Source organism: Cervus canadensis, chromosome 4 (assembly GCF_019320065.1).
Source record: "Cervus canadensis isolate Bull #8, Minnesota chromosome 4, ASM1932006v1, whole genome shotgun sequence".
NCBI classification, from domain to species: Eukaryota; Metazoa; Chordata; class Mammalia; order Artiodactyla; family Cervidae; genus Cervus; species Cervus canadensis.
The window spans coordinates 91698691-91714405 of NC_057389.1; the positions used below are offsets into that span (position 1 = coordinate 91698691).

General features: G+C 57.3%; 1 protein-coding gene across 4 annotated transcripts in view; it reads right to left on the bottom strand.

Moving 5' to 3' along the window:
* Positions 1-14861, bottom strand: part of CARM1 (coactivator associated arginine methyltransferase 1) — a 42234-nt gene extending 27373 nt beyond the window's left edge. The window contains exon 1 of one of the 4 annotated variants that reach the window (XM_043466616.1): positions 14567-14861. In XM_043466616.1, coding sequence (XP_043322551.1) covers positions 14567-14786 — 220 coding nt within the window. In that variant the 5' untranslated portion in view covers positions 14787-14861. The remainder of the gene's footprint in view (positions 1-14566) is intronic. The other 3 variants (XM_043466619.1, XM_043466618.1, XM_043466617.1) reach the window with 3 other exon arrangements.
* Between the last annotated feature and the right edge of the window lie 854 nt (positions 14862-15715).

A 15715-nucleotide genomic window follows, 5' to 3' on the forward strand; every position in this document is an offset into this window, starting at 1 on the left:
ACCCCAGTGTCCCACTGGGATAGAGGACACCGGCTTCTCAGCCGGTGACTGCCTCTCCCAGCCTGGGCCAGCACCCCGCTCTCCCCTCCCCGGAGTGGGTGTGACGGAGGAGGGGCAGTGGGCTGGGCCAGGCCAGGGTACAGGAGGCCTCGTGAGACCTGGAAGCCCAGGGCAAGTCCCTCTCCACCTGCTGAGGCGGCCACGCAGCAGTGCAAACCCCAGAACTCCAGACCCACGTTCGAACCTGGGTTCTGCCACCTGGACCCCACCCTCCAGCCCTCCAAGCTTTCAGGGCTTGAAAAATAACGCAGCGATCAGCACTGTCACAAGGACTAACACCCTGCGCCCAGCCCAAGACCACAGCACACAGCAGCACACAACATCCATCTGGGGCCCTACATCCCCAAGGCCCTCTGGCCAGAGGCAAAGATGGGAAAGAAGGACTCCCAGAATCTTGTGACACAAGGCCATGCTGGACCCGGACCAGGCACCTGGCCACTGAATCAACCCTACCGGGTACCCAGACCAGGCTCCGCGCAGGCCGCTCTGACCTGAAGCAGCCATCGGCTGAGGCTGAGAGGTGCCGGCTTCATGCTATGCTTGGGAAGGTCCTGACTTTAGGTGTGGGACCTTCGGCCACATCAGAGGGGCCCCTTATGAAGGCTGACCACCAGAGTTGGCTGACCACGAGGTCATCTCGCTGGGAGGAGACAAGACAGGCGCCCTGGGCTCTACAGGCAACGCTTGTTTCTCTCTTCAGGTGGGGGTGGGCAGTTCCTGGTGTCTGCTGTATTAGCCTTCATCCCTGTGACAATATTTCACAATAACAATAGCCAACCACCATTGCTGGTCCACCCCTTGCCACCCGCCTTCCCCCTGCCATGATGGGGCTGACCACAGGCTGAAGAAGAGGCTGATTAGAGTCCCCCAAACCTCCTAAGTCGGCGCTGGCTTCTGGGCATCAGTGGGGACCCCCTTCAAAGGGCTGGTTCATGGGAGCTGGGGGTGGGTGGCGGGTGGTATTTGCCTGTAGGGACTGGAGGCTTGTGGTCCTGTAGGTCTGGTCTGGAGGAACCTCAAAAACGAGTCTAACTGCCGAGTGTGTGGAAGGGCAACTCTACGAGAAGAAGCACCAGACAAAGAAAGGGCTTGGCTTTTCTGAAAAGACTACTCCGGGGCTCCAACTGGGCGGGAGCCATTACATGCAAATATCTCCCCATCCATGCTAATCAGCCGGCAGCCCGGGCTTTGTGAGCCACAAAAGGAACAGCAGCTGTGCTTGGTTCCTTGGCCCCTGAAAGCAGGGGGGCTTAGAGGATAATTAGGGGTGGGGGGAGGCAGCAGACCCATTAGCCCCAGCCCCTCACTCCAGGGGCTGTGCTGTCGGCCTCTAGCGCCGAGCCTCTCTTCTTTGGCCGGGACTTTGAACCAGGCAGACACCTAATGCAGTCAGGGCCTCACCTAATGCTCCCGACCACCACCTTCCTCACTGAGCTCAAGTTCAAGAGGGGAAACTGAGGCCCAGAGAACTGACATGCTTGAAGTGGCCCAGCCTGGGGACCTGGCTGCTCATGAAAGACAGGTGAACCCCATCCCAGTCTCTGGGAGGCGAGTTGGGCCTGGGAGGCTGTGGGGACCACGCTCAGGGTCCAGGGAAGAATGTGGGCCCTGGGCCTCGCAGAGCCAGGCCCGGCTGGTTGACCATGGCTGGCAGGCACCATCCCCCAGAGTCCCCACTACAGGCTCGCAACAGAGCCAGACTCCAAGGGCTGAGAGGGGTCATGAAGGTCTCCACCACCTGTGACCGCAGGAACTGGGCGGGCAGTGCTTCATGAGGACAGAAGCACACAGGGGAAGTGTGTCAAGGGCAGCAGGGGGACCCACCCTCAGAGCGGCTGGGACACCCCACACACTGGTTCCCACGGCTGCCGGGGACTGTGCGCTCAGCACAGGAAGCCAAGCCAGTCAGTGTCTGGGGAGTGCTAACGTGTTCCTCCTCCAGCCAGCTGAGGGACCTCGGCCCTCAGCCCAGGGTGACTTCAGGGAGGCCAAACGGAAAAGGCTGGAGGACAGGGCAGAGGAGCCTCGGTGGAGGAGAGATGCAGGAAACCAGCTGGGGGGCTGAGGCCCACTTGCAGTCCCGGCGGAGGGCTCGTCGACAAAGAAAACACTTTGACCACTGGCCCAGAGGTAACACAGGATGTCCTGGGGCCACGGGGCTGCCGGAAGGGCCTCCGCCAGGCCCCTGGGGCTCCAGGAGCCCCCCTGGCCCTGCCTCTGGGCTCGGAGAACCGGATGTGTGATTCCGGAGGGAGGGCCCCTTCCCACCGGCCTGCCAGCAGCTGCCTCGCCAGATGTGACTCCAGATGTGGCCCAGGCGGGTGGCGACAGAGCCTGCCCGTCCCATGATGGAATCGGCAACGAGGCAGGAATGAGGAAAGACTGGTTTGGGGCTCCAGAAGAATCCACCAGGGCCACTTCCCTGACACACACCCCAAGGGCCAGGTCTGCCTGTCCTCTAGGGCACTGACTTTCACCAGCACCCCCAGGGAGACGTCAGGGCTGAAGCTGGGTTGGCACCCAACAGCCAGCCACCACCAAGTACCTCAGTTTCCCCTCTTAGGAAGCGGGTGGCTCCCCACGGGGCTGTTCTGACGACCAGGCAAGTCAATGAACGTAAAGAGCCTGGCACGGCGCCCACCAGCTGCTCAGCCCAAACGGCCGTGGTAGGGCCTCAAAGCAGCGATAAGCAGGGCACTGGGGTGGGGGTGGAGGGGTATCGAGGCCAGGCAACCGGTCTGCATCTCCAACCCGAGACTCACGCAACAATAGGGATGCCAACCTCCAGTCACACATTCGGTGCAGACCAGACAGGCTCTGCAGAGGGGCCTCTGGGACACATGACAGAAGGCTAGAAGCCCCAGCCTGCCTTCGCCCTCCCCTCCAGCTCAGGGAAGAATGTGGCTAGCTCTCTGGAATGCCCCTTTTGGATCTGCAAGAGGCCCCCCAATCTGCCTTTGATCATTTATTCACTGCCCCCTGTGGGAGGGATGACGGAGCATTCCTTTTTCATTAGAGCTCAGATCTGCCGGGGTCCCTGCAGCTGGACTCTCCCCAGCTCCTGTGTTGTCAGGCAGGTTTCTATACACAAAACCGTTACGTGAGTATCACATGCAGCCAAGACGAACGCCAGCCACGGGAACACAATTAGCGGGGGAGCAAATCCGCCCAACAGTCTTAAAGAAAACAGCTCAGACCCGCTCTCACCAAAGCTGTGGGTGATGAATCAACCGAAAGAGACAGACAAAAAGAGGGAGTGAAAGAGTTTCTCCCCTTATTCTGTGAGGAGTGGAGGAGGGGAAGAGACAGAGTACCCCCCGAACACACACACCCGTCTCGACCAGTTTTCAAGAATACCCTGAAAAAAAAAAAAAAAAGAATACCCTGCCTGACATCAGGGGACAGACCCACTTCATCAAACCAAACCCATCCAGAGGCTGCAGGCCAAGCTCTAGGTCTGACTTTGGGTGGCAGTTACTGGGGTGCCCACCATGCCAAGTGCACCTTAGGCCTGGGCGTCTGTGCTTGTTGATTAAACAATTAAAGCCAGTGATCTAAAGCATAACCCCCACAGGAGACGCCTGAGGGCCCCAGGGCCTTCATATCTAACTCCTGCAGGCCTGGGTGAAGCCTGGTCTCAATTTCCTTCAATAACTGGCTTTCAGAGAACAAAAGAGGTGGGTGTGGGGGAAGTCAGGGACTCGGGGATCTTAAACCAAAAGGTGCCATGGCTTCCCGGAGCAGACAGAAAGGGTGCCAGCAGCCCTGCCCTGCTGTGTTCCTGGGACCCTGAATCCTGACGCTTTCCCAGCAAGTCCCGGACGTGAGCAGACAGGAGGGTGAACACACGAAGAGAGCCGTGTGGGACCAGGAAGGGCTGGGGCAGGATCTCCAAGGCCTTCCCAGCTGCCCCATACCCATCCGGGGGTTCCATGATCATCTCTACCGGGGACACATCTCCAGACCACACGGCAGGTTTAGGAGACCAGTGATCTCTTACACCGTGTTACTCACCTGCTATATATGTGGGGCGAATCTGTGTGTGCGCCAGCCCCCAAAACCACTCTCCACTCTAGGACTGTGAAGGAGGGTCACTTGCCTGGGGTTATGAGGTCAAGTCAGATGAGACTCTGCAGCCCATGCTAATCATGACCTCCAGATGCCTCTGACCCGTGAGAGCTGCTGCTGACTGGGAGGGGGAAGGGTGAGCATTCCTGCCCAGGAATGCAAAGCAGGCCTGCCCCTTGGCCTGGCCGACCAGGAGCGCAGGACTGGCCCAGAGATACAGACCCCGGCTGCCAGAGCCGGCCCCAGCCCAGCTGTGCCCGTGGCTCCTGCGCCCAGATCCCCTCCTTCCCACCTCAACTCTGTCAGGCTGGCAGCCTCCTGCCCCCATCTCTTCAGGTTAGTTCCGGGGCCACGCTCCGGCCCCTCCCCAAGCAGGGAGAAGGGGTTCCTCATCCGCCTTCTCTCTGCTCCCCAAGACCAGAATTGAGTCGGGGGCATGGATGGCGTCTGATGTGTACAGGGCCTGCAGTCCGGGCACAGGTGACCACCCACCACCAGCCAAACCCCTCAGTGAAACCCCCCTCACCGACAAGGAAGCTGAGATCCGGGAGGCTGAGTCATTCACCCAGGATCGCTCTGCTAGGAAAGGATGGGGGAGGGAACGATGGGGTGGGGGAGGGCTTGAACCCAGACACCACCACGGGTGTCACTTCCCTCCCCAACACTCTGGGGATAAACACCAAGGCCCCTGCTGGGACCCACCCCTCCCCATACTCACCCTGCTCCAGCCACAGTGGCCGTGGGCTGCTCTTGGCCATGCAGGCCCACAGGCTCACTCCCAGGTCTGCCTGCCTGTGTGGCAGACACTACTTCAAGCACCTGACTTCTATCAGCTCACAACTCACAACTCTCCAAGGTAGATGCTACCAAGATCCCCATTTCACAGCTGAAGAAACTGAGGCATAGAGTCTGGGTCATTTCGATGCACTTCTCCTAGCAGCTTTAAAGCCCCATTCAGAGTGGTGACCATCCCTGACCAACCCGTACCTCCCACTCACCCCCACTTCGAGCAGCCCCTTCCCCAGCATTCTCAAGCCTCAGCCCGGTTTACCTTCAAGGCCCTGACCACTGTGGGAGACTGCTGAGACAGAGCTTGTCACACATACTCCCACCCCACAAGACTCACAAGTGTGGACTTGTGCTTAATCCCAGCTCCTCAAACAGTACCTGGCACACAATGGATGCTCAGTAAACTTTTGCTGTTTAAAGTTAAGAACTTCCCTAGTGGTCCAATGGTTAAGAATCTGCCTGCCAATGCAGGGGACACGAGTTCTATCCCTGGTCTGGGAAGTAAGATCCCAAATGCCACAGGGCAACTGATCCTTCACCACTACTACCGAGCCTGAATGCCCGAGTCCATGCATGCTCTGCAACAAGAGAAGCCACCACAAGAAGAAGCCTGAGCATCGCAACTAGGGACTAGTCCCCCACCTTACTGCAACTAGAGGTGTGTGCATGGCAACGAAGACCCAGTGCAGCCAGTAAATAACTCATTAACAAGTTTTTGTTACATGATAAATAGCTAACACACTGCAATTGTTATCAGAAGTTTGGTGGGAGAAATAATATTTAAAATTAGTAAATAAAGTGGTAAACAAATGGTAATGACTATAATAAAGAGACAGCAAGGTCACTCTGAATGCATGCTTCTGATTCAAAGTATGAAAATTTGAGTCTCCCTATTTTCAGAGAACTGTTGGTGGGCTCTGCCATCCCAGATAAGGTCCCTCCCCCACTCTCCCCCGCAGCTTCCACTACCAGGCCCTCCCCAGACTTGCCAACTGCTGGGTCCCCTACCCAACTCCAGCACCCAAAGTGGGCTGCCCCTCCTGCTCAGAAATCCAGTCATCTCCCCTTGGCACTCCTGCCATTCACAGTCATTCTCCTGGAGAGGACACAGATACACGTGGCCCCCACTGATTACTTCACTACACAATCTGCTGCTGTCCTCAGTGGCCACCAGCCTTTCTTGGGTCACAGATCCCTCTGAGGGGGATCAAAAGCAAGGCAGCCTCTCCCTCGAAAGAAGCGCAGAGAACCAAGAGCCGCACCATGGCCCCAGTTCACCGGACGCACACGGAGCTAATAAGCGCTTTACAAGTGTCCCCTCCAGAGAGGTGCTGTCACCCCTTTCCTAGAATTGAGGAGGCTCCTCCGAGGTCCTAGCCGCCGACTCTAGTCCATCTACCCTTGTGCAAACCGCATGTAACTTCAAAGGGTTGTAAGATCATGGGACACCCACCGACCCAGTAGGACCATCCAAGGATTTCAGGTTAAGAGTCTCCGCTCTTAAAAAAAAAAAAAAAAAAAGAGTCTCGGCTCTGAGCTGCCTGAAGCCCCTGCCAGCCTCCACTCTCCACAGGTGCAGCCAAGTCTGGCCCAAGTCTAGTCCTCCCACTCCCCCATCTGGGATGGGTATTTCTCCCGACATCCTGGCAAACTCACCACCTCCTCAGGTGGTGCCTGTCTCCCCAGGCTCCCCTGCAAAGAAGCCTCGCCTGCCGCCCAGTTATCTTGCCTCCCTCCTTCTGCTAGATCTAACCAGTTCAGAATGCACCGCAGAATCTGAAGTTCACACCACACTCCTCCTTGTGCCAAAAGGCCCTGCACACCCACCTCATCCGGACCCCACACCTAAGGCCTGCGCCTGCTCGCCAGGTGCTGCTCATGGCGTGGACCACTTTCCACCCATGATCTCACGTATGGGCCCAACCACCCCAACGGATGTGCCGCGCCAGGCCCTTAGACCCTGCCTGAAACACATGGGGTCCAGTGAGTTTCAGATTACCAACTCCTCACATTTGAAAAAAGGTAACAAGGTACAGACAGCATGAATTATCCCTAGCGGAGTACAGGCAACATCTGTAACCAAGCACCGTTTTGCAGCCAAACATGGGAAAGTGTGGCGCTCAGTTGTGCTTGACTCTCTGTGACCCCATGGACCCGCCAGGCTCCTCTGTCCATGGGACTTCCCAGGCAAGAATACTGGAGTGGGTTGCCATTTCCTTCTCCCGGGGAGCTTCCCTACCTGGTGATCAAACCTGTGTCTCCTGCTTGGCAGGCGGATTCTTTACTACTGTGCCCCTGGGAAGCCCTAAGTGAGAATGGTCATTCTCTACTGGATACCCAGAGATTAAAAAAGCTCCAAGTGGCAACTCAGGGCTGGGGTTTTGCCCGAGTTTGGGTCAGGTTAGCTCTTGCTGCCAAATGAGCAGGAGGTCAGGTTTTCGGACCTTATATTTCCAAATTGCCAACAAGGGCCTGTGGGCCTACCCAGGTGCAGGTAGAGGTGAGGGAGGGGAGGGGCTTGGGGGGGAGTCAGCGGGCGGGACCTGGGACTAGAAGCCAGGTCAGCTTGAACTGGGGTAACAGCGTCTAGAGGGAGGGGTGGGGGGCTGAGGAAGGGTGAGGGCTAAGGCTAAGAGACATTTTCCCACACCTGATGGACACCCAAAAGAAACAATACACTATAAGTGGGAAGGCAAATGGTTACTGGTGCGGGCCTGTGATGGGGTGGCCACCAGCAGGGAAGGCGCTCTGGCCATGTGGGGCACAGGCCCCTTCTGAAGGCAGCACTGCCATCCAACTCAGCCTCGGGATGTGAGGGCCTAGGGTTGCAGCCCTACTGATTTTTCAGAAGTACAAGCCAGATTTTGACGGGAAATCACCTGAGTTTTTAAAAATATCAGGAATCTTTTATTTTAACCACAGAGTGGAGCAAACCCTTCAGCTAGGTCACTCATGACCCCTGGCCAAGGGTCAAGGCCTTGACTATCTGCCCTCTGCCCTAGGGGCGGAACTCATCTTTTGTACCATAATAGGATTCTGGGCCTCTAATGCGCTTCAGGGGCAGACTAAGGTGAAACTATTTGATTACATTTCTGTTGCATTCTCTACAAGCTTCCGCAGCTTCTCTCCTTGTTCCCGTCTACACCGTAACCTGCTGCCAGAAAAGTCTTCAGAAATACCATCCTTACCATGTTAGGCCCCCATGAAAAATGGCAGTGCACTCCTGACCACATATAGGAGAAGGCCCTGTCATTTGGGAGACGTGACCTGGGCCCAACCTTGTTACCCATCCTTTAGTCCCTCCATTCTGCTCATACCAGGCTGCTGTTCCCACCTCACCAAGCATCTTTCCATAAACCAGGAGCATTCTGCCCAATGATGGTGGCTACATCCACATCCTATCTACTATGGCCAAGATTGACTATCTCCCAGTATCTGTTCTCCCTTTCTCCCACTGAAAGAGAAACCCTGAAATGAGCTGAGAACAGGGATCCTCTAACTAAAGACTACATTTCCCAGGCGCCCTTGCAGCTAGCAGTGGCCATGTGACTGCATTCTAGCCAATGGGGTGCAAGCAGAAGAACCAGGGCCAGCTTTTGGGAACCTTCCCTAACAGATGCCTGGCAATGCTCTTGGAACCCTTTGCCCCTTCCTTGATCCTGCTATCTGGAAACCAGGTGTAACAGCTGGACTCCTGCTGCCATATTGATCCATGATGACAAGACTCGACCCTGGGAATGTGGGAACAGGGTTAGCTGGAAGGACCTGGGTCTGAGGACTTCCTCGAGCACAGCTTCCACACCAGCCCTGGTCTCCAGGACCAGAGCACGAGAAATGAATTGCCATCCTGGCTAAGCCACTTCTACTCTGGGTCTCCATTAACGCATGGATAAACTGAATCCTGACCACCCAGTTCCACTGAACCACTTTGCAGGGAGCAAAGCATCCAACAGCCAGCTCTGCTGTCTGCCAGCCATGATAACCCTTTCACCCCTGCTTTTCCAACAACAGAACGGGAGGCGCATACCTGACCTCCCAGAACTATTCTGAGGCCCAGTGGTAACAGACAGAAGGGCCATACCTGTCAGGCTAACTGGCCCACACGGGCCCACATGGTCCAGAAAGCATACTCTATACGGCCTGATCAATCAATCAGGACACTTCACAATCAAAACAAACAGACCTACACAGAGAAGAGCTTTTTGGCTTCTCTTAAGCTACGGAAGATCTACCGACCCTGGTTGGGGCTGAGTTCCCAAGTTATCCCTCCTCCTGCCTGTTTCATTCACTTATCCCTGGGGTCTGCAAGCTTTTCCTGTGAAGGACTGGTAAGTAAATATCTCAGGTTTTTTGCAGGACTCTACAGTCTTCGTTAAATATTTTTCCTTGGGTTTTCTCCTTTTAATCAACACTTCAAAAATGTACAAACCTCCCTTAGCTCTGACTGCTTAAAAAGCTGGCCACTGGCCCACAGGCCCTGCCTTATACTACCATCCTTTCCCCAGTGCCTCCAAAGTCAAAGCACGGGGGTCTATCCGCGCCTGGCACACAGAAAGTGCGGCATAAGTGACAGTGCCCAGTAGCAACTGGCAGGCACCATGAAAACGTAAATGCCTTCTGATGCGACTACCTTTGGCCCCTAAGCTGGACACTGCATGTCCTAAAGGCTGCGCACAGGACCAACTTTTCCACGATCTCACCACCCCAAATGCCCCCAGCTGTCGGGGGTGGGGGCTACCAGGAGCGTGACTGAAGGAAGTCACAGGGTTCCTGATTCTGGAACCTACAGTTTGTTTTCACAGAGGGGTTTTCTCTGGGGTTTCCAGCCCCTGGCAGATCCCCCCACAAACTGAAATCCAGCCTGTCAGAGCCGGCCCTGCTGTATGCCCCTCCCTAGCCAATGGGGCTGGGAGAGGCCAGAGAACCAAGAGGAAAAGCAGCCCTGTCATCTCCAGGAAGGCCGCCACGGGGCTCAGGAACTGCGTCTGTTCTGCTCACGGCCCCAGCCACCCCACAATGGGTTTCTCAAGGAGCTGCCTCCCGGCAAGTTGGGCATGGGCAGAGTGCAGGGCGGGCAGCCTGCATCCAGGAACTCCAGGGGCCATGCCAAAGCTTCCTCAAGGCCCAGGAAGACACACCTCTGCCCGGGGAAAGTGGTCCGGTTATGGGAGCTGCCACTTAGCCAATGCCATGGACGTGAGCCAGGGTGACATCAAGTGGCAAGAAGGGGTGGGGAGGGAATTCCCTGGAGGTCCAGCGGTTAGAGGACTCTGCGCTTTCACTGCTGGGGGCAGGGGTTCGATCCCTGGTTGTGAAACTAAGATGTCACAAAGCCAGAAAAAGGGAGTGGGGTGGGGAAGGGTCACCATTCACCGCAGGGTGACTGAGCCAGAGCCTTCCGCAACTGTGCTCTTTCCCACACGGAGGATGCAAACATCAAGGAATACAGCTCTATGTACTCTGTATGTCCTCGTTGCTGCTGTTGTTCAGTCGTAAGTCATGTCTGACTCTCTGCGACCGCATGGACTGTAGCCCTCCAGGCTCCTCTGTCCATGGGATTTCCCAGGCAAGAACACTGGAGTGGGTTGCAATTTCCTCCTCCAGGGGATCTTCCTGACCCAGGGATTGAACCTGTGAGGTCTCCTGCATTGGCAGGTGAATTCTTTACCACTGAGCCATCAGGGAAGCCCATCTCCCAGCCCTGCCACCTGAGGCAGAGGTGGCAGCCCTGGGCGGGGGGTCCCCTCTCCCATCTGCTGCGGGTGGGAAGCAGCTGGGCAGCCCCACAGCATACAGGACTTTGTACTAGAAAAGCCAGCTCTTCACCATTCCACACCAATAGCATCACCGGCGATAACATCTGTAGATCAACCTACCCTTTATGGCCGGACTCCCTGCTCCACTTCCCCCATATTCCTGGGCCCCCAGTCACACTATTTTCTCTGCAGTGCAGGAAACTGAGGTCGTGTGCGGGTACCTGTCACTATCGGTAAGGAAACAGGTATCGCGACAGGTGAAATGGCGAGTTCAAGGCTGAGTAGCTGGTGATTCACACCAGTCAGATTTCATGCTCAAGACTCACCTCCCAGATGTGAGGCACAGGGAGATTCATGTGGATGTCTTGGCCCACGCCCCACCCCTGACCCCCCACACACGATCGGATGTCAGGTATCTGGGGACCACCAGTGGCTCACAGGACCCCGCCTCATGAGGGACAGGTGAGCAGAACAGGGTTCCTGAAGCCTTCTCACCTGGCCAAAGCACCCAGGTCCCAGAAGGGTCCAGGTTGGGAAACGCTGAGTCCAAGGACGGAAGTTCATTCCAGAGAAGGCCTGAGGCTCCCAACAACGCGGTTTGCCCCTAAGTCCCCCCAGAGGCAAGACCACCTCTGCCTTCTCCCAGGGGACTGTGGCCAGCCGTCCACGTGCAGCAGGCTCAGCCTGCTCGCCCATCCGAGACTCTGCACTCCCCAGGCAGACTTCAGAGCAACCGGGAAGCAGCACTGTCTCGCCCTGAGGCTGCCAACTCTGAGGCCCTCATCAGCCTCAGAGGCTGAGGAACAGAGGCTGCCTCCAAGGAAGAAGAGTTCGTTCCCTGAGCAAACATGCTGTGCCACCAAGTCCGGTCATCACCTCAATCCTGCCACCCAGGAGACCGAGGCACAGAGGCCCCCAACTACCTGCCAGGCACCAGTCCAGCCCACACAGTGGATGACCCCCAACATATGCCCAAGCCCTAACCCCCAGAATCTGTGGATATGACTTTCACGTGGTAAAGGGATCCTTACAGACATAATTAAGGATCTAAGATCATCCTGGCCTTCCCAGGTAGCTCAGTGGTAAAGTCCCCACCTACCAATGCAGGAGACGTGGGCCCAATTCCTGGGTGGAAGATCCCGTGGAGGAGGAAATGGCAACCCACCCCAGTACTCCTGCCTGAAGAATCCCACGGACAGAAGAGCCTAGCAGGCTACAGTCCATGGGGTCGCAAGAGTCAGACATGACTTAGCGCCCATGACTGACTGAATGATCATCCTGGATTTAGATTCCAGATTCATGTGTGTGTGTTCAGTCGCTCAGTCATGTCCCACTCTTTGCCACCCCATGGACTGTAGCCCGCCAGGCTCCTCAGTTTATGGGATTCTTCAGGCAAGAATACCGAAGTGGGTTGCCATTTCCTTCTCCAGGGGATCTTCCCAACCCACGGATTGAACTGGCATCTCCTGTGTCTCCTGCATTGGCAGATGAGTTCTTTATCACTGAGACACCTGGGAAGCCCCTAAATCCAGTGACAGGTAACCTTAGAGGGAAAGACAGACACAGGGGAGCAGCCATGTGGAGATGGAGGCAGAGACTGGATTTCTGTGGCCTCCAGCCAAGCAATGCCTGGAGCCACTGGACACTGGAAGAGGCAAGAAAGGATTCTCCTCTAGAGCCTCTGGAGCGCGTGTGGCCCAGCCAACACCTTGCCTTTGGACTTCTGCCCATGAGCTATGAGACAATACATTCCTGTTGGTTTAAGCCACTCCGTTTGTTACAGCAGTCCTGGGAAACCAATACAACCAGGCTCAGCCAAGACCAGAGACCATGCTCTCAACTCCATGCTAGGGTGACTTGAGCATAAAGGGGACAGGAATTATCTCAGATCCCTGAGACTTTGTCATTCCAGACTGAGACTCTTAGTGTGAGAAATGCAGACTTTCTCCTCTTGATGATCACTTCAGTTATGAATGACCTCCCCAAACAGAAGTGTTCCCTTATTATAACTGGTAACAATTCCAAGTGTATCCACAAAACAAAAACAGGAAAGTAAAAACTCTCCTGGAGGGGCTTTCCTGCTGGCTGGCTCAGTGATAAAGGATCTGCCTGCCAATGCAGGAGACATGGGTTTGATCCCTGGTTCGGGAAGATCCCGCATGCCTTGAAGCTAAGCCCCTGCATCACAACTACTGAGCCCATGTGCTGCAACTGCTGAAGCCCAGGTGCTCGAGAGCACATGCTCTGCAACCAGCCGAGCACCGCAACTAGAGAACAGCCCCCGCTCACCACTACTAGAGAAAAAGCCCACGCAGCAATGAAGACCTAGCACAGCCAAAAATAAATTAAAAACCACATTAAAAAATTTAAATAATAAAACCTCTCCTGGAGAAAGATGTGAAGAGAGTATATGAGAACGTTCTGTACAATCTTCCTAGTAATTCTATAAATTCTATACATCTAAGCCTGTCCTAAAATCAAAAGAAGTTTATTTACCAAAGAAAAACCAACTCCCCTGGAACTCCTTTGAGGATCAGCCCTGAGACCCTAGTTTGAGAAATGATGCCTTACTTGGTGCTGTGCCCATTCATGTATGTAGAATGAATGGCAGTGCTTAGGATCTGGGGGGCCCTTCCGAGCTTAAGTGTCTGTCCTGAGCGCCGATACCCATCTGGCATACTCTGTTCTCCCCTCATCTGCTCCAAGAAGACCCAGCTCTGCCCAAGCAAAAAGAGGTGTGATGCTGGGTGTGAGGAATTCTGTGTGGGAACCAACTGCTCCACACACTTCCCTTCGGAAAACCCCGTGCCCAAAGTGGCAAAAAGCTCACACAAACCAACGCCAGGAAAAGCCTTCTCAGTGACACCCGGAGAACATCAGAGCAAGAAACTGGGAGAGACCAAGCTGAGTGTAACAGAATAACAAAATGTGAATGAGAAGAGAACAGATAAGAACAAGAGAGAACAGATAAGAAAGAGTAACAAGAGAAAGAAAAAGGATGAACTACAAAGACGCGGGGTCTTGGCAAACACATTTGAGATCTCTCTCCCCACCACACCAAAATGTCAGTGAAATGAAACTAGCTTCTGAAAATGTAATCAGTTTTTCACATCCCCAAAAAGGAAGATCGGGGAACCGTGGCGAGGGAGGAGACAGTGTTACATCTTACTTCGGAGCCGGGCATCAAGAAGGGGCCCCAGACGTCCACGTTTCCACGAGGCGCACACCCAGCGGCTCGCACCACCCTCGCAGGGACCCTCTCCCCAGATCTAGAAGTTTCCCACTTGGGGGTCGGGAATGCCAGGCCCTCCAGATGAGTGGAACAGGGTCCTCCAGGCCGCCCCAGACTGGGCACCACTTTCCAACCGTTTGGCAGTCCAGAGGGTCCCCTGGATGGCCCAAGGCTGTCCACACCCCTCCCTCCTCCCCGCCACGGCGGCCACACCCGCCCCCAGACTCCCATCTCTCCCACGCCCAGGCCCCCTTCACTCCCACCCAGCCCCCACAACCCCGGCTTCTTCAGAATTCTTACCTTCCACTCTTGGCCCCCCACTTCCTGCCCACCCTCTCCCAATCTCAGGGCCCTCACTACTCCCCCACTTCCCGCTTCCCTCCGTACTCGGGGCACCTCACCTCTGGCCACCACGCACGCCCTCTTTTCTCTTTCTGCCCCTTGACACCGTTCCTCCACGCCCCTCACTCGGGGCCGCCCCCACACCCAGCTCCCTCGGTTCGGCCCCACAGACCCTACATCAGGCCCCCACGGACCAGGGCTCCTTACCCTGAGAACCCCAGGCACCTCACCGCGTCCCTCCCGGCCAGGGTCCCCCCCGCCGCGGCCGGCCTCGTGCGCAGCCCCCGCGCGCAGCCCGGCCCCGGGGCCCCGCACTCACGGCTGTAGAGGGCGATGCCCGCCGCGTCCGGGCCGGCGCGCACCTCGAGGCGCAGCGCCTGCTGCTCCGCGTGCCGCTGGATCTCGCCGTTCGCGTCGCCGATGGTGAGGAGGCGGGCGCCGGGGAACACGGACACGGCCCCGCAGGGCCCCGTGACACCCGTGCCGGCCGCCCCCGCGCCGCCCACGCCCGGCCCCGCCGCCGCCGCCGGTGCTGCCATCTTAGATCCGGCTCCAGGCCCCGCCACCGCCGCCGCCGCCGCGCCCGGGCCCAGGCCGCCGCCGCTGCCGCCGCCACCGAGCAGGCCGAGGCCGAGGCCGAGCCGGGCAGCGCCGCCTGCCGGCCACGCGCCGCCTCGCCGCCACCGCCGCTGCGGCCCGGCCACCGTGGCGCAGCGCCCCCTGCAGGCGGCTCTGGGCGCTGGGCGGGCGCACGCTAGGGGGCGGGGCCGGACCCCCTCACCCCGTCCCGCCCCGCGCGAATGGACGCTGCTTTGTGAAGTGACTCCGTGGCCCAGGAACTGCAGGGTGGAAGCGTACGTCAGGGGTGATGCTCGGCCGCGCGGGCACGCCCCTAGGCTTAGGACCCCGCCCCCAGCTCGGCGTGGCCCGAACGGCCGCGCTTTGTAAGACCGTGCGGCGGCGGAGGCCCACGAAGGGCGGGGCCCGGAGCTCGCGCCAGGGGGCGGTGCTCGGCCCTGCGGACACGCCCTCAGGCCCCGCCCCACGCCGGCGGCCGCGCTGTGTGAGGTGGCTTTCTTGCCTGGGAAACGGCGGGGGCGGGTCTGACGCCTGAGGCTTGGCTCCGCCCCCGGTCCCGCCCGGCTTTGTGAAGCGGCACGCAGAGGGGCGGGGCCCAACTTCGAAGAGGCCCCGCCCCTATACCGGTCCAGCTCCCCCGACACCCGGCCTTGCTTTGTGAGGCTCTGGTTTCTTGAGAAGGGCTGGAGTGGGGACAGAACGTAGGACCATGCCCCAGCCTGTGGCCCCACCCCCAGCAGGCCTGCTTGAAGAGCAGTTCGAGCCAGGACTTGGCCTCTGAACCCCATCTTTAACCCCTCTCCGGCACTCAACGTCTCCTTCTCTTTTCCCCTTCCCCCAGTGCCCTCTTCCTCCATTCTTGGCCCTTCACTGTCTTCTACCCACAAAA